The 18,244-nt window shown below is 35.2% G+C and overlaps 2 protein-coding genes across 2 annotated transcripts; one reads left to right on the top strand and one right to left on the bottom strand.

The window, feature by feature from the left end:
• Positions 1-8,080: 8,080 nt before the first annotated feature.
• Positions 8,081-15,503, top strand: LOC126686375 (protein translocase subunit SecA, chloroplastic). The gene is made up of 20 exons (XM_050380412.2): positions 8,081-8,675; positions 8,778-8,850; positions 8,924-9,130; positions 9,317-9,420; positions 9,540-9,719; positions 10,403-10,621; positions 10,800-10,913; positions 11,002-11,115; positions 11,401-11,568; positions 11,707-11,882; positions 12,458-12,524; positions 12,625-12,771; positions 12,867-12,962; positions 13,047-13,115; positions 13,315-13,416; positions 13,597-13,848; positions 13,963-14,030; positions 14,190-14,307; positions 14,759-14,998; positions 15,103-15,503. Exons 1-20 carry the CDS (start codon positions 8,259-8,261, stop codon positions 15,256-15,258), a joined length of 3,087 nt encoding a protein of 1,028 aa, XP_050236369.1. The 5' UTR covers positions 8,081-8,258; the 3' UTR covers positions 15,259-15,503.
• Positions 14,807-17,101, bottom strand: LOC126686376 (uncharacterized). Its single transcript, XM_050380414.2, has 6 exons — positions 16,841-17,101; positions 16,713-16,760; positions 16,298-16,358; positions 16,125-16,226; positions 15,882-16,049; positions 14,807-15,803 (listed from the first exon to the last, which is right to left on the bottom strand). The coding sequence occupies exons 1-6, from the start codon at positions 16,918-16,920 to the stop codon at positions 15,684-15,686; spliced, it is 579 nt and encodes a 192-aa protein (XP_050236371.1). The 5' UTR covers positions 16,921-17,101; the 3' UTR covers positions 14,807-15,683.
• Between the last annotated feature and the right edge of the window lie 1,143 nt (positions 17,102-18,244).

The following is an 18,244-nucleotide window of genomic DNA, read 5'->3' as shown; positions in this document are numbered from 1 at the left end:
ATACTATAAGTAACTTGCAAACTCACTCAGTATTTTCCCAAATACTGACCCCTCACTCTGATGTTTGCAGGTAAGCAGAGTCGGATCAGACAAACCATCTCCACTGTGCCAGAAGTCATTAGACTTGCACAAGTTTGGGTTCCTAAAGCTGCAGTAGTCAGTAGATGTCAGTATTAGATAGACAATTGGATTTCAAATAATTAGTTTTAAATGTAAACTTTAATATGATATTTTAATATCTACAATTATATTATTTAAAAGAGTTTTCTGAAAACGTTTTATATATAATAATATGTTTTCAATTGCGAAAAATTAATAGTGGTTTTAGGCTTGCTACGGGTTTCGGAGCTACCACTCCCATTCCCTAGCGCCTGTCTCGGCTCAATAATTTGGGTCGTGACAATTGTGGTATCAGAGCAGTTAGTCCAGTTGCCTCTGCTAAAATGTGTTTGTCGGTTGAGTAACCTAGGAACTACTGCAGCTATAGAGTTGGGGTTTGTCTGATCCAAGTCGTTAGTGTGATTTGATTTGAGATAAGTATGATAAGTTGATTTATGAAATGCTTACTTGTTTCTTGTGACACGTATATATTGTTTTGATGAGACGTGCACATATGATATGCATTTCAGATGAAGATTCTGGGAGATGTATTGCCTCCTCTGAATAGAAAATAATTGTTATGATTGCGATTTGATGTTATATATACATGTGTGCTTAGCACCAGATAGCATGAGCGATGTTATTGGATTCCATCGATCGAAATTTTAGAAAGAGTGAGAAGAAAGACTACAAAGTTATAGAAGTTGAGGAATTTTCCAGAAGCAGAGTTTAAAGGTCTAGAGAACTTACAAAACTCAAAGTTTATAACTTTTAAAAGTTATTTGTTTAACGATTCTGAAAGCATAATTGTGCCTAGACCCGATACAAAAATACATGATTGCCACGGCATTGATAGAAATGCATCACTACATACATCAATACATGCATTAATAGGACATGCATCATATGCATTATGTTCAGACGAAGAGGTGAGATGTGGCAACTCTTTGGGGATGAGAGACGTCATCACCCTAGTGCACAATTTTGCTAAGATTTAAATGAAATTTTCAAATGAGTCGTTTTATTTGAAAGAGTTTTTAAGAGTTTTGTTTTTAATGTAAGTATACCTAGACCAGAACTCTGTAAAGGAAGTAGAGTGCTCGCGAGCAAGCTGTGATCTAGGCTATGAGGTGAATGAATACGTATAGTTGTGAGAATATAGAATTTGTGCCTCTAGCTAATGAATTTAGCCTGAATAGTAGATATGTGTTCGAATAGTAAAACATATCTGATGAATAACGTATGACTTGTATGTTGTGTTTGATATACTTAATGTTTGATTAAGTCTATGTGAGCGGAATGCTCACAAGACTTAAGTTACGATATGTAATCAAGAAAATCTAGGGGACACTGATTTTCTTGAATTCGGCCAACATAGATGCTTATAGCTACGATAGTATTATGCGTTTAACATATACAACGCGAGTATATGTTTAGATAATTGGCCAGTATACGATGAGTCAGAACACTCATAAGACTTGCAATAAGAGACGTAATCATAGAAGGTTTAAAGGAAGGAGACGTCCCTAGGGTCCAACATACGTGGACCGCGATTAGACGTGATAATTAGTAAGGATTATATTTTAAGGAGTTTATCAGTATTCCTTTATATAATCGCTATACTAGGAACGTGGAATTGCGCGAACGCGTGCTGTTGCACAGCAAGTATAGGAGGCACAAGAAGGAAGATCGAGGTGACAAAGGCGAATGCAACCTAGTCCAAGGCCTGCAAAGGTCATAAATGCGATAAAGGTCAACGGGAACCTAACAAGGTAAAGTGGGAATATACAGGCATCAGAAGTACTGCAATAACCCAATGACATTAAGAATCAGTTAGTAATAAAAGTAACTGATATAAGGAATTGTGTGCCAATGATCGGACAATGGATATAAAGATAGTATCAACGTGAAGAAAGGAACACCTATAGAGATCTGATGTTAGTATACTTAAGTCAAGACTAAAAGAGTTTGACGGATCAAGTGGTATGCTAAATCCACTAGGAAAGTAAAGTAAGATGCTCGTACACATCAAGTGGATGAAGGACAAACAGTGATGTCGATGAAAGGTTCAACCTATGATTAGTTCCGACATGCAATTAGAGCGATGAAAGACCAAATAACATGAACTAAGTTTGTGACCCGATTTGGGGAATTCTTTCAACTATTAGTTCCAGTTAAGGATAATCGGGAAAGATCAAGATACTTAGATCAAGAGACAAACAACAAGAACTGTAATCGGTGGATTGAGAGTTGAAACTTCCACCTTAAGATTTTGGTTATGAAGCGGAATAGTAAGTTGTGAAAGGTACAAACGTAATGGATGTTTGTGAAGTGTTAGCCTTAAATTTCAAGTTAGATCAAATTAAGAGTGATGTAATCAGTATAGAAGATTGATTATGATCCTTAAGGGATTAAGATGTATTAGGCACGATCAAATTTGTTTGATACATTCCCAGAAAGAGATCCTCAGGAAGAGGACTTCGGGAAAGAAAAGTTATCAGACGAGTTCGATGTCGAGAAGTACCGGAGCAAGCATTTCTGAGTTAGTGTACGGTAGTATCACAATCTGAGGGAGGATGCGGAAGTAGCCAATGGTCAGACCCGAGTGGCTCTGATCAGGTTAGGAAGCAAATGCGCTCCTTTTCACAAGGAATGCTACCAGTAGGACTGTATTCCATTGACTTCCTGCGTACGGTCGAGAGATTGCCAAAGGTACATGACGTATATGATAAAGTATAAAGACGCAAAAGTATATTATGGATAATAAGAAGTTAGTTAAAGTAAACAGAGTTAAGGAAAGTACGGATAACCTGCGTATGTCGCAAGAAACTTGATAAGCGTTATTGAGAAGCGAAAAAGAGAAAGTCACGTAGAAAGATGAAGAGAGGATCAGATGGATTAAATTCTATATGGTCGTAAGACATATAAAAATAGGAAAAGATAAAGATGACAGAGACATAGGATTGGATTCACTGACAGTTAAAACGTCAGTAAAGGTACAACAGTACAATATATAAGTAATTAAGAACGCACTACGTTGATAATTCAGGCAAAAGAACTGCGACCCATTATTTAATTGGTGATCGACGCTCAGAGTGCTGAAACAAGAAATATCAGAAATATGAGATACGATAGAGATGATACCAGCATATGATTGGCATTACGGACAGCCATAATGTTAGTACGAATACGATAAGACAAGGCATATACGATTGAAACGCACTACATCGAAAAGTTTAGACGAGGAAAGCCACAACTCTCTATTAGTAATTGATATTGTGGACATTAAAAGTAAGTGATAAGCGATATATAAGATACGATGAAGAGGAAAGCAAGGACTACAATAGAAGATGATTAAGAAACACGATTAGAGCGTGAATAAAGAACACAAAAAGGAATACCATAGGATCATAGCATTTAGACTATTTATCCTATTGGTTAACTAAGAATAAGGAATCAAAGAAAGATTACAAAGGAGTACATCTATGATATGGATAAAAATGGAAATAACAAGCGGAATACCAAGATAGTGGATAATAATGAGAAGTAAGCTTAACGCTACATGATAGTATAAAGGAACAGATTTGGAAGGTGTTGCGAAGACTGAATGTAAGAATTAACATAGATTTCGCATTAAGGATTAAGAAATGTTAAAAGAGTATGATAATTGGGCCTGATATTAGTTGTGCTGACAGAATAAATATCAGTGTGGGAATACATTCCATAAGGAATTCCATAAGTATTAGTGAACGTTAGTACATTGGATACTGAAGTAATCCAATGTAAACAACGCTTAAGATTATAGACGATAATTAGAGATGTGACGATTGGAGATGCGGCAATAAAGAATGATATGTAAGACGACGACAAGAATAAGTCGTGAATAAAAGTACTCATAAGGAGTGTGATGACAAGGAACTAGGAGGAAAGGAATAAAGAGTTATTATAGAAATTTAAAGACATTACCTCAATAACTCCAAGTATAAGTTATCTACGGGTTTATAGACCAACGTAGAACGAGTTGTTAAGGATATGAAAGGATAACGATACATCAAAAGACATATCGAAGTAGTATAGATAACACTTGTAGCTATTGATAAGGACATACTACGAAAGTGACTTACAACTTGAAAGTAAGGCAATTACTTAGAACAAGTAATTCAAGTAATGTAAAATTTAAGAAACTCTGCTAACAATAAGTGAGTAGAGAAGACCGTCAAGGGATGACGATAACAAGTGACTTCTAGAGACACTATGGATTAGAAATACGATATCAAGAAAGGTCTGACATTTATAGTAATGTCATTGCACCAGAGGTACAAGGATTGGAATAACGATTCCACATACCAATAAATACCGTAAGACGAGTATGGTGTAACCATTAAGGAGAATGGACAAGATATTATTAAGACAAGCTATCATTGAACATCAATAAGGGACTGAAAGTTCAATTACGACTATAAGAGTTTATAGTAACAAATGTCAAACACATGAATTGTGTTGTAAAATTAAGAGAAGCAAACAAAGGTAAGAAGTTATAGTACATAAGAAAATGGCTAAAAACACTATGAAAAACGGAGACGATATGAAAGATCGTCAATGACGATTAACATTAATCTGTAAGGAGTACAGAAATGGAGGGATGAATGAAGTTCAAAAAGTTAAGGGTTTAAGTTAAGTCAAGGAGTTATATGAAAATTCGAGGACGAATTTTTATAAGGGGGGAAGAATGTAATACCCCAAAATATTTAAATAGTTAATTGGACCACGTGTCCAGTGTTAAGTCGCTAGAGTGGCGATATCAGAAAGATTTCCGAGAGATTAGGATAAATATTAAATTTTAGCAGGACGGACTCGAAAGGATTATTGCGAAAGATTTAATATTATATTTCAGTTCTAGAGTTGGAACTAGAATTGGAAAAGAAAAATATTAAGAAAGTCGCAAAATAAAGTACAGGGACTAAAATGGTGATTTAACCATATAAGACCCGAAGGGATATTATTTCGCCAAAGCCCGCGAAATATTTTATAGTATATGTGGTAAAAGTTTCGAGTCAATCGGAGACCTTTTAAAATTTGGACGCGGATGCGTTTTGGGCTAAATTGTCACTTTTGAGAAGTTTAAGGGCGAAAGTGTAAATTAGCCAATTAAGCCTCGAGAATAGTAATTAAAAGATTTTGACGGAAAGTAATAACATTGAGTTAGTATTATTTATATGAAAATAAATAATACGTAAGCAATCGAGTTAAAAGAATAATTTAACCATTTGGTTAAATTAGAAAGTTTAAAAGAGAAATGGTTTAAGTTAGAGAAATGAAGGATCAAAATGTTAATTAGCCATACATATATAACCTTTCCTTAAGAGTAAGGAAAGAAGAAGAGAATCAGAAGAATGAAACAGAGAGAAGAAGAAAGGTTTTGGCGATCAATTCGTTCCGCCGCCGTTTCGCCGTTTCTCGCTCAAATCGCAAGTTCTTTATATCGATTCGTTCAGAATCCGATTCTCTATTATCGCTAAGCTTCAAATCGAGGTAAGCTTGACGTTTTTATTATGAGAATTGATAAATAAGGGTTATTTCGTTTTAACGAATCAAACGAATCGTAATCGCGTTTCTATTGGCGTTTTTGATGATATTTGAGATGGTTATTAATGGAAATCGTGCTAGAATCGATTTTGGACGTTTAAGCACGTCGGAATTGGCCCGGGGAATGAACCCCGGAGCTGCACATCGGCAGCCGTTTGCTGCACGAACGTGCAGTACACGTTCGTGTAGCAGACTGCACGAACGTGCAGTACACGTTCGTGTAGCAGACTGCACGAACGTGTAGCACACGTTCGTGTAGGACACTACACGAGCGTGGAGCACACGAACGTGCAGCGTACTGCACGAACGTGCAGTACACTGCTGCACGAACGTGCAGTCCTTCGCCGAGTAAGAATTCCTGATTTGGGCTTTCTGGGCCCTGACGCGACGCGGAAACTCGATTTCAAACAATTTCAAGTCGTGTAATCAATCGTGATTCGATTGAATATCAAAACGTAAACTAGGACGTTTAAAAGAAAAGTGTGATTAAGAGATTATCAAAGTCAAGAATCGTATTTGAAGTACGATTAGGTTAACCTAAGTTTATAACTTAGGAGTTTGAATACTAAGCCTACGTTTATGAATTTAACGTATAGGTTACCCGAATAAGTAACTGGCATATCGGTGAAATACCAGATCGACGAGCCAGAATAGCTAAGGGATAGAACGACGCATGGAGCTTACGCTTGCGGGATTATAATAATGCAGTTTTGGATAGCGGTCACTGTGAGTGGCAATTTACTTTCGCGTATTATTATTAAAGTTATTTTCATATATTATAAATATGATTATCAATACGTCGCATTTATATGATTTGCTTATATAAGATGGTATGTTTGATGAATATGATTATGAATGCCATTATATTCATTGTTTGAATATGAGTATCTAGCATGCAATCCGAAGAAATCAACTACCTATTGGGTGTCAATAGGCTGTGTGATCACCAGTATTTGAGTCAGTCTAGCGTGTCTAGATTGTCTATGAGACTACGAAATGCGCATACGATAAGAATGTGATACGAGAGTGAACTCGGTTAAATTAACCTGAGCCCCACGAGAGCGAACTCGGTTAAGTAACCTGAGCCCCGTATCTAGTGGGTTGAATGTACCAGAGAGTTGGACTCACACTTTGGGATTAAGAGATTGGTTGCGACTGACGTGGTCGAGTGTGAACACTCCCGGGTTGGACCATTTGGATCAAGTTGATTCGATTATATAAGTTTAGCGAAGCAAGGATTAGAGTTTTGATAGAGTCTGTTAATTAGGAGCGTTTACTGTGTGCTTATATTATGTATGGAATTTATATATGTAATAAGCGTGTGACGCTATATTTTGATAATACTATAAGTAACTTGCAAACTCACTCAGTATTTTCCCAAATACTGACCCCTCACTCTGATGTTTGCAGGTAAGCAGAGTCGGATCAGACAAACCATCTCCACTGTGCCAGAAGTCATTAGACTTGCACAAGTTTGGGTTCCTAAAGCTGCAGTAGTCAGTAGATGTCAGTATTAGATAGACAATTGGATTTCAAATAATTAGTTTTAAATGTAAACTTTAATATGATATTTTAATATCTACAATTATATTATTTAAAAGAGTTTTCTGAAAACGTTTTATATATAATAATATGTTTTCAATTGCGAAAAATTAATAGTGGTTTTAGGCTTGCTACGGGTTTCGGAGCTACCACTCCCATTCCCTAGCGCCTGTCTCGGCTCAATAATTTGGGTCGTGACAGCCTATATATAAAAGAATATGACGAGTTTCATTAATATTAAATAATCATATTACAATATTTGTGTTAAAATTTTGATATTTTTAATATTTATTAGTTATTTACAATGAAAAATAATATAAATTTGTTCAATCATATTATCATTTTTTAATTAAAACTTTGATATTTTTTATATTTATTATTTATTTACAATGAAAAATAATATAAATTTGTTTCAATCATATTATCATTTTTTAATAACGACAATATCAAAAATTAAATCGATTGCTTAATTATAACTTTTTAACATTTCCAATAAAAGAATTAAAATTTTATAAAATAATTAAACAAAACAAATAAAAAAATACAAGTCTAATATAATTTAAATAATAATATATTATTAAAGAAATATACAATTATAATATTAAATAACGGGTCATATAGATATTGTTAACGTGCGTAGCACGTGGCAAAAAAAAACTAGTAAATTTAAAAATCAAGTTCAGTTTTTTTTTTCTAGTTAACTCGTTGACTAACACTAAAATTAAACGGAAAAACTACAGCAGTAGCGGAAATAAATAAAAGTGGAGGATTTTGTATCATTTGATTTTTAAAATTATAAAAGACTTTAAATTTAAAATTACCTTATAAATACGATTAGATTTTCTGCAGAAAATCAAATAATAGTGGCTTACCTTATCCCCTTCCCCTCTGTCTCTCTCCAGCAGTGATCTTCAAACAAAACCAGACAGAACACAAACACTTCCTCTGCTTCAAACCCATATATTATGCAACCAATCCCGAACTCATCACTCGCAAATCCAACACTCTCATAATTTTTTAGCTAAAATAAAATGGCAGCAGCACCATTGTGCGACTCATCTCTAGTAAACCGCTTCCCTACAAAATCTCTCCTCAGCAACCAAAATTATTACCATGTCACCAAAACCCATCTCTTGTCGCCATTTTTGGGTACAAAATTACCTCAAGTGTTCACTTCTGGTGCTGCTAAAACACCATTAAAAGTGGGGAGTGACAGAATTAGAAAGCGGAGGATGTGTGCAGTAGCTTCACTAGGTGGTCTATTAGGTGGGATTTTTAAGGGGACTGATACAGGAGAATCCACAAGGCAACAGTATACTCCAACTGTAAATAGTATTAATAAATTAGAATCTGAAATGTCTTCATTGTCTGATTCTCAACTCAGAGATAAAACTTCTGCTTTAAAGGAACGTGCCCAGAATGGTGAATCTTTGGATTCTCTTTTACCCGTAAGTTTCGTCAGTTTTGCTTTCTCATGAAGTTTTAAACTTTGCTTATTTTCAATGTGAATGGTGATGTTAAGTTTCGAGCTTATTACACATGTGTTACAGGAAGCATTTGCTGTTGTAAGAGAGGGTTCCAAGAGAGTTTTAGGACTTCGTCCATTTGATGTGCAACTCATCGGTAAATTCTTATTATGTATCCATTTATCAGTTCTAAAAAGTTTATGTTGAAATTTGGAATTGTTAAATCATAGGTGGAATGGTTCTTCATAAGGGTGAAATTGCTGAAATGAAGACGGGAGAAGGGAAGACACTTGTTGCTATTTTGCCAGCTTATTTGAATGCGTTAACTGGGAAAGGAGTTCATGTTGTAACTGTTAATGATTATTTGGCACGAAGAGATTGTGAATGGGTTGGTCAAGTTCCCCGATTCCTTGGTTTGAAGGTTGGCCTTATTCAACGTATGTATGTCCCTTACTTTTCAAATGCATTTTGCATACTGTTATTGCTTATTCCGCAGGTTTTTTGTTTTGTGTTTGTATATATGTGTTTTGCCTTGTTTTCTTGTCTTGTCTATTACTTCTGCGGCTTAAGTTGTGATTGTACTTAGGCAGCATAATAATCTAACTGCTGCTTTTTCTTGCCAGAGAACATGACAAGTGAACAAAGAAGAGAGAATTATCTGTGTGACATCACATATGTTACCAACAGTGAACTTGGTTTTGATTACTTGAGGGATAATCTAGCCACGGAAAGTAATTCTTGCTTTATGTACTAAGTTATCCAATACCATTGACTGCTACTGTTTTTATATATGCATCAAAGGTATTATAAATAGTCATGACTAACCGTGTTTTCTTGCTTGTACAGAGTGTTGAGGAGCTAGTCTTGAGAGGATTTAATTACTGTGTAATTGATGAAGTTGATTCTATTCTTATTGATGAAGCAAGAACTCCTCTCATCATATCTGGACCTGCAGAGAAACCAAGTGATCGATATTATAAGGCTGCAAAAATAGCATCAGCCTTTGAAAGAGAAGTACATTACACTGTAAGAAAACCACTGATAGTATATCTTTACTGAAATCAATTTATTGAAAATAGTGAAACACAATTGGACTACATTTGCTAAGTGAATCCCCAGCTTTTAAAGTTTTATTGTATATATAGAGTGACTTCTTCTTTAGTTGCTTGCTATTGTAATTATTTTTTTCTTGGTCCGAGACACAGAATAAAATAGGGTCATTGTTCTGAAAATTGGTATTAGGATTTTTCTTTACTAATGTTGAACATTTGGAAAAGGTTCTTAAGTTGCTCTGATTATAGATTGCATTAGAACCTCTTTTATGAGGATAACACAAAATCTTATTTTTTAAGGAGCGGTATTGTTGTTAGATATGCAATGGTGGCTCTAGGACACCTGAAATGTCTAAAGACCTAGAAGCATGCTCATTTAGGCTTTATCTTGGATGCCTGACTGGCATGAATATGCACAAAATGAATTGTTAGGATGTAGAATCATTTAGTAATGAGGAGATGCAAATTCTGATCTTATTTTCCAGTCTTGGGGTTGAGTCACATTGCCTAGGCATATGATACAAGCTTTCTCTTTCTTCACATGGAAACTTTACTTTATAGCTGTAATATAAACAGCAGACATGGTAAGAAGATCCAGATAGTGGAAATAAAGAAACTTTTTTATAAAAATTGTTCTTAACGATGCTGTCCATGCAGGTAGATGAGAAGCAGAAAACAGTTTTGCTCTCAGAACAGGGTTATGAGGATGCTGAAGAAATTTTGAATGTAAAGGACTTGTATGATCCGCGAGAACAGTGGGCATCATTTGTTCTAAATGCAATAAAAGCAAAAGAGCTATTTCTTAAAGATGTAAACTATATCATACGTGGCAAGGAAGTTCTAATTGTGGATGAGTTTACTGGCCGAGTTATGCAGGTGTCACTTCTTCTCTTTGTCATGAAGTTATATTTATTCTTGCTACTTATCAAAATCGTCTTATACAAAAATCAGTTGAGGATCTACTTTTATAATTTCTTTTGAAGAAAAGGTGTAACTAGTCATTGCTGCTTAATAGCTGAAGGCACTATGAATTTCACATTTCATCTTGTGTCAGGGGAGGAGATGGAGTGATGGACTTCACCAAGCAGTTGAAGCAAAAGAAGGTTTGCCCATTCAAAATGAAACAGTAACCCTGGCGTCGATTAGCTACCAAAACTTCTTTCTCCAGGTTGGAGCATTCTCTCTTTTTTTCCTGAATACATTATGCAATTCAGGAAATCAGAATTTTAAGTTTGTAATATTTATTATATCTACAGTTCCCAAAACTTTGTGGAATGACTGGCACTGCAGCAACTGAAAGCACAGAATTTGAGAGTATTTACAAACTTAAAGTTACAATTGTTCCTACGAACAAGCCCATGATAAGAAAGGTTTGGTCTGTACAGTAATTTTAATGCATCTAGAATAACATTAACTATTCTTGGCAGAAATGTGATAACTCTAAATAGAAGATAACCAGGTCAATTTCTTTTGCCTAATAGTTTGAAATAGAATTTATCTAAAATTTGTAAGGGTGACACTATCTTTTCCGTTCTTTGTTTTTTCTTTGCTAAAACTCTGTATATCTCCAGACCTGTTAAGCTTTAATAAATTTAGAGCTTATTTATGTCGTTTTAATTTCCAGTCAGCTTCTTATCTTATGAATTTCTTCTCAGGATGATTCAGATGTAGTTTTCAGGGCAACTACAGGAAAATGGCGGGCTGTTGTGGTAGAAATTTCTCGAATGAATAAAACAGGTCGACCAGTGCTTGTTGGCACAACAAGTGTTGAACAGAGCGATGCACTGTCGGCACAGTTGCGAGAAGCTGGTATTCCTCATGAGGTCAGTCCTTGATTTTTTGGAAATTGAAGTTGTGGAACTGAAGATAACTGAACATTACACAACCACCATCAACAAAATAAACTGTGATATATTAGCCAACTCCAGTTGCAAGAAAATTAATAAATATATTTCTTGAAGGTTCTCAATGCAAAACCAGAGAATGTGGAGAGAGAAGCTGAGATTGTAACACAGAGTGGTCGTTTTGGGGCAGTTACAATTGCTACAAATATGGCAGGTCGAGGAACAGATATTATTCTTGGTGGAAATGCAGAATTTATGGCAAGGCTGAAGCTACGTGAGATGCTAATGCCAAGGTATCTTTGAACTCCAAAATGTTGTTCTACTTGTACTCTTCAACTCATGCATTTCAGCATTCCAGCTGCCCAACCCAGTAATTAACTTATTTTTTGATTTTGACATTAGCAAAAGTGATTAAGCTATCGAGATTCAGAGGTCCATTTTTCTAGTCTATTATGTTATTTGTTCTATAACTGTAAGATGATTCGGGGAGACACTAATTTGGTACTCTTTACAGAAAGCTTTCAAAATAGAGATTTAACTGAATCTATTATCATCCGGAAGTTGTATATCTATCATGTGGAGTACAAACAGATTTGATACTTTTATCAAAATTCACCTGCATTGGAAGGGACGAAGTCATCCCCACCTTAGATATTATGGTTTAAGTTACGGATAGTGTTTTTTTTATTGAATTGCATTAGAAATCTAGTAAACAGACAACCAAGGCATATTGTTCAAATCTGGCACTATTTTTACATGTGTTCTAGAAGTCAGTTCACTACAATCTGAAAGAGTTTTTATTTGAAATTATGTGCTTACCATGTCCTTGTTATTTTAGAGGAACTTCATCATTTCATTAACCTTGCAGGATTGTTAAGCCAGCAGAAGGTATTTTTGTATCAGTAAAGAAATCTCCTTCAATGAAGACGTGGAAGGTTTGATCATATGTCAACTGGCTATATTTTAAAGAAAACACTAAATTTTTGTTTTAGGTCTACATCATGTTCTGATCCTGACATTTTTCGTACATTTCAGGTCAATGAAAAGTTGTTTCCATGCAATTTGAGTAATGAGATGACTAAGTTGGCTGAGGAAGCTGTACAGTTGGCTGTAAAATCTTGGGGCCAGAGATCATTGACTGAACTTGAAGCAGAGGAGCGTCTATCTTACTGTTGTGAAAAGGTACAAACATGGGGAGTAGGATTGTTTTTAGGAATCTGAATGATTAAAGAAAAAATCTTTGTTAGCTTACGGGTATCGACTATTCTTTTTTATAGGGCCCTGCTCAAGATGAAGTCATAGCTAAGCTGCGGAATGCCTTTCTACAAATTGTTACAGAATATAAGATATACACCGAGGAAGAAAGGAAGAAGGTTAGCTTTGTTTTGTGCATGGTATTTTTCCTGATATTACATATTACTATCACTATAACTCAAGTTTTATCCACATCCCTGCAGGTTGTGTCAGCCGGTGGACTACATGTGGTGGGGACAGAAAGACATGAATCACGCCGAATCGACAATCAGGTTGACTATGCAAATTACTGTACTAAGTTGCAAAAACAATTAAATGAACATGGAACTCAATCTCTGCTTGAATAATTCACAGGAAGTGAATATTCCTCTTTCTTCCCTATACTCTTATCTCCCTCATAATGAACTTTTTGCACTTGTTAATATATTTTTAAATTCACTGAAGCAAAACTTGTACATTGTGTCCATGCAGCTTCGTGGTAGAAGTGGTCGTCAAGGGGATCCGGGAAGTTCCCGCTTTTTCCTAAGTCTTGAAGATAACATTTTTAGAATCTTTGGTGGTGACAGAATCCAGGTTAGGCCTAAAGCTGTTCTTAAGTTGCTAAATTAACTGTAGATTATGCTTTTTATATCAATATTTTAGTATATAATATTATTTCCCACCTTTCCGCCAATCCCCCAACTAGCTAGGGTGCACATTGTGCACCGGATAAACCCTTCAAAATATTAATATTTTTAATATTGCTACTCAAAGGGCTTGATGAGAGCTTTTCGAGTGGAAGACTTGCCGATTGAGTCCCAGATGTTGACAAAAGCCTTAGATGAAGCTCAGAGGAAAGTGGAAAACTACTTTTTTGACATCCGGAAGCAACTTTTTGAGTATGATGAAGTCCTGAATAGCCAAAGAGATCGTGTTTATACTGAGAGGAGACGAGCTCTTAAATCAGACGATCTCCAATCTCTTATTATTGAATATGCTGAATTGACAATGGAAGATATCGTAGAGGTAACCTGTTTAAGAAGTTTCTTGCCTAATTTTGATTATGTAATCTTTTATTCATGCCTGGTACTATATCAACGTGTGTGGTCGAATATATTTGACTTTATGAGTTATGAGCAGGCAAATATTGGTTCTGATGCTCCAAAGGAAAGTTGGGATTTTGAAAAGCTCATTGCAAAAGTTCAACAGTAAGAATTCTTTTTGCTTAATAATGGATGATTGCTGAAACATGAATTCTGTTTGTTTGAAAACTGGTGTTTCTGTAGTAGCATGACCGTTTTATGGTAAACCTTCTTGTTTAACTCGCCCTTTGTATAATTTACTGACATGTATTATTGGTATTCTAGATACTGCTACCTGTTGAACGATTTAACTCCTGATCTGCTTAGAAGTAACTGTTCAAGTTACGAGGAATTGCAGGATTACCTTCGTCTTCGAGGCCGTGAAGCTTATATGCAGAAAAGGGTTTGTATATCAGTTGTTTTTGTTTGAGAGTTTTGTGTTTATTGTGGATTTATGTCAGTTCACTCACACCTTGTTGCATTTTTTTTAACTGTGACAAGAATCGTATTGTAATTAGAGCATCCTGCCGCATAAAATGTCACATTCTGTTCCATCTTGGTTAAACTTGTATGGTGTCTGGATCTATTCCATCTCTGACAGTCCAAAACCTTTTTAGAACTAGATAATACTGAAACTACAGATGTGATATTCGTACAGTCATGGTTGTAAATCCTGTTTCTACTATTTAATTGAATCTGCGTAAATTGGACTAAGTGGGTTTGTTCACTAGCTTTTTGTCAAATAACATGTCAATTATGGGTGTAAAAATGGTGGCATTGTACCATAATTTAGTGCTATTCCAATGTGTCTAAAAGGTACTAATTTCCCTCCCTTATTCTGGACTGTGTTTTAGGAAATTGTGGAAAAAGAAGCACCAGGCTTGATGATGGAAGCTGAGAGATTCTTGATCTTAAGCAATATTGATCGCCTGTGGAAGGAGCATTTGCAAGCAATCAAGTTTGTTCAGCAAGCCGTAGGCTTGCGTGGGTATGCACAGCGTGATCCGCTTATTGAGTATAAGCTAGAAGGCTATAATCTCTTCTTGGAGATGATGGCTCAGATCAGAAGAAATGTTATATACTCCATTTATCAGGTTTATACAATAACAAATTTTGAAAATTATGCCATCACACATATATCATTCTTTTATTGTTTCTTACACTGTGTCTAAGTTTTGTATTGGTTTATGTTTGGCAGTTCAAACCTGTGCTAGTAAAGCCTGATGAGGAAAAAAATCAAAAAAAGAAATCAGCCAAGCTTGTCACAAACGGTAGAGGTGGCAGTAAGGATGTTGATCCTGTTGGTGCCGCAGAGTCCTCTTCATCGGCTGCAAGCCCTCAGGCAAGCGCTTGACACCTTCAAGTACGAGCTAGAATTTTTTTTCAAAAGGGTTGAAATCCAGAAAAGTCTTCTTATTTTCTGGTATTAGTGAATAGCAATCACATGTTGTATAATACCAAGTAAAGAGAAAAGCATTATTCTGTTCATTTGTACTATAGAACCACACCATTGAAATCAGAAAAGATGTAGAAATTGTAACATTAACGTAGGGCTTCATATTTTTTTCCCTCGGTCATAATAAGAAGTGATTAGAAACATGTTGCGATGTCTCTCTGCTTAGTACGCATTGAACACTACGGTTTTGAACGTGGAAGACGGCTAATTTCAGAATGAATACCGTTGTATTGAATTAACTATAAACAGATGACTATTACAGAGGCAATGCTTACACGTACTGAAAATGGAAGTCCTGGACTCCTAAAAGCTCATAACTATTCTCACCTGCTCGGTGCGGTGGAAAGATCCTTTGTGGTATTAAAGCACTCTGTTTCAATGTTCATATCATTACCACCGCTGAGAATTTTCTCAACAATGTGATTTATCGAATTTCCTTTAGCCTACACGAAGCGAGACATTTCAATTAGTATCAAGCAACTTCCCAACTTCTACGGCAATATCAAATTTATCATTCTTACTTTTATTCCGAGAGCAAGTGCTGTTTTAAGTCGAACAAGTTCACCTAGCCTCACGGATCCTCGTTTGCTATCTTTGACTAAGATCACAGGTACTTTTCTCGACAAAGCCAAGCTTAGCAGATGCTTTTTAATATATTTCGGGTTGCTATCAGAAGCTATCAATATCGCCTAAATTCCCCACATGAAACATTAATTCCATAACATCATATACAACACTCAAAAATTAAGCAAGTAGTAACCAACCTGAAGCTGAATCGGAGGCCGGTGAGGATGATTTAGCTTCTGAACAGGCATCATTCTTTCAAGAACTCGAGTCACCTCATTCGCCCCGATGGCAAATTGTTGCTTTATCACATGAAAGAAAAAAATCAGAAACAAAGTCAAAGATCAGAATTAAAATTCCGTAAAGAAACTACCTTGAACCAAAATTTCTCAGGCAATGCATTCTGATCTTTAAGTTTTGCAGACTCTACACCACTGTTAAGGAGCAAAACAAATTTTAATATCAAATTCAGAAAAGAAACTAAAAGGACATAGGTGGCAATTTTCCCCCTCAACTTTCAAATGGTGGTCAATCAGTACAGAATCTAATTTTATGGTCAATTTAGTCCTAAACTTGGCTTTGTTTTATCAATTTATCCCATTTCACATCTGATTTGGGGCGTGTTGCTCACTTCCGATAATGATTTTATACTAAAATGGGGCCAATCGATAAAAAAAAAATCAAGTTTATTACTAAATTGACCCTGAAGTTAAAATATGGACAATTACTTGTAAGTTGAGGGGGGAAATTGCCGCTTAAGTCGAACTAAAAGAGTTTGCGAAGACTACCCTTGAATTAGTTTTAGCAAACGAGCAAGATTGTCTCCTTCATAGCAACTGCACGATCAAAGAACACATTAATGTAAAAAAATTTAAAGTAAAATTTAATGAGCGAAATCAAGAAAGAAATCGCATACTTTTGGTCTTGAGGAGGAACTGAGTTAGGCTTCGGAGGTTCACTGGTTAGCTTAGACGGAGCTTTCTTTTTCTTCCCCATGGTCGTGGGGTTTCTGGTTCAGTTAAGGTTTAACAGCAGGGTTTAAGGTCTTACTATTCTGTGCTTGCTAGGTGTTCGACAGAATGCCCCAATGGATCAGTTTCATTCGTATGCCCCCTTTAGCCCAATTTGAGATTCAACCCTGCTTTGCCAATTTTATGGCTTTGTAGTTTGTACCCACAATCAAATGAAAGGCCCAAAAAAATGGAAGGGTCGTCTCTTAGTTTAAATATAAACATAACCTGATAAAATAATTAAAATTTAAACACGACATATTTATTATATAATTTATACGATATGATACGTATAAAAAATGTTAAGGATCAAACTAGTTTCATGATACGGATGAAACTGATCCATTGGTGCATTCTGTCGAACACATGGGGCTAGTCAACATATAAATAAAGTCTCTTTATTAATAAAATTGCGGAAGTGTGAATAATCAAGTAAAACTGTTTTTAAAAATATATGGACAAAATAAAAAAATAAATAAAAATATTAAATGAATTTTTAAAAGTATACACCAAGTAAAGAAATAAGACATCGAGAGATGAAATAAAGAAAAAATAAAGTACAGAAATCTTTGGATAAGTTAAATTTTTTTATCATTACTACTACTTCAAGAAATTTACTTTGTTGATATTCGTATTATTTTCTCATGTCAAGATGTTGATAATTTTTTTTTCAATTTTCAATACATTATTAAATTTTTAGATTCTACAGTTTACGTTTTCTTTTTTAAATTGGTAAATTACTATTGAAAAGGTGGCGATTTGTCATACATTCATTTCAATAAAGTTATAATCATTATGAATATTTTGTAACAGAAGATAGCATGTAGTGGTAGCTCAAAAATAATAGTTTAATTGTTCAATAATAGAATCTTGTAATTTCTATTTTGAGATTACAGGTTTGAATCTTACTCAATGATTAGAAAAAAAATCTATGGAAAAAAAAATGTTGGAATATTTGTATATAAAATTCCAATTTTCAACGTTACTAGCGATTTAAACATATCATTTAAAATATTTCATCTCGCATCTCATCCTTTATAAATTAAGCATTGTGTAGCTCATTGCCATTTTCCATCTGTTTCAAAGTCTATGTTAAACGCCAATGAGGGCCTAACTTGAATGGCTAAGGCACCTCTAAGTGCATTAAGAGGTTGTGGGTTCGAACCACGCCTTGGTAATTACTAACAACTAACAAATGAGACTCGAAAGAGTCGGTTCCCATCTTTGATAAAAAAAAAAGTCTATGTTAAACGGAATAGATACTGCATGTGCCAACTAAGTAACATTTTGTCACCTCTATTTGAAATTAT

Source organism: Mercurialis annua, linkage group LG6, assembly GCF_937616625.2.
Source record: "Mercurialis annua linkage group LG6, ddMerAnnu1.2, whole genome shotgun sequence".
NCBI lineage: Eukaryota > Viridiplantae > Streptophyta > Magnoliopsida > Malpighiales > Euphorbiaceae > Mercurialis > Mercurialis annua.
This window is presented reverse-complemented; position numbering and strand designations above follow the sequence as displayed.

What these genes read in the sequence shown, in the direction of transcription:
- LOC126686375 (XM_050380412.2), top strand. Translation starts at nt 8,259, where the DNA reads ATGGCAGCAGCACCATTGTGCGACTCATCTCTAGTAAACCGCTTCCCT. An exon ending in CGTGAGATGCTAATGCCAAG is followed by an intron (nt 11,883 to 12,457) that starts GTATCTTTGAAC and finishes TTAACCTTGCAG; the next exon opens with GATTGTTAAGCCAGCAGAAG. An exon ending in CACGCCGAATCGACAATCAG is followed by an intron (nt 13,116 to 13,314) that starts GTTGACTATGCA and finishes GTGTCCATGCAG; the next exon opens with CTTCGTGGTAGAAGTGGTCG.
- LOC126686376 (XM_050380414.2), bottom strand. Translation starts at nt 16,920, where the DNA reads ATGGGGAAGAAAAAGAAAGCTCCGTCTAAGCTAACCAGTGAACCTCCG. An exon ending in CTGAGAAATTTTGGTTCAAG is followed by an intron (nt 16,227 to 16,297) that starts GTAGTTTCTTTA and finishes CATGTGATAAAG; the next exon opens with CAACAATTTGCCATCGGGGC. An exon ending in CACTTGCTCTCGGAATAAAA is followed by an intron (nt 15,804 to 15,881) that starts GTAAGAATGATA and finishes CGCTTCGTGTAG; the next exon opens with GCTAAAGGAAATTCGATAAA.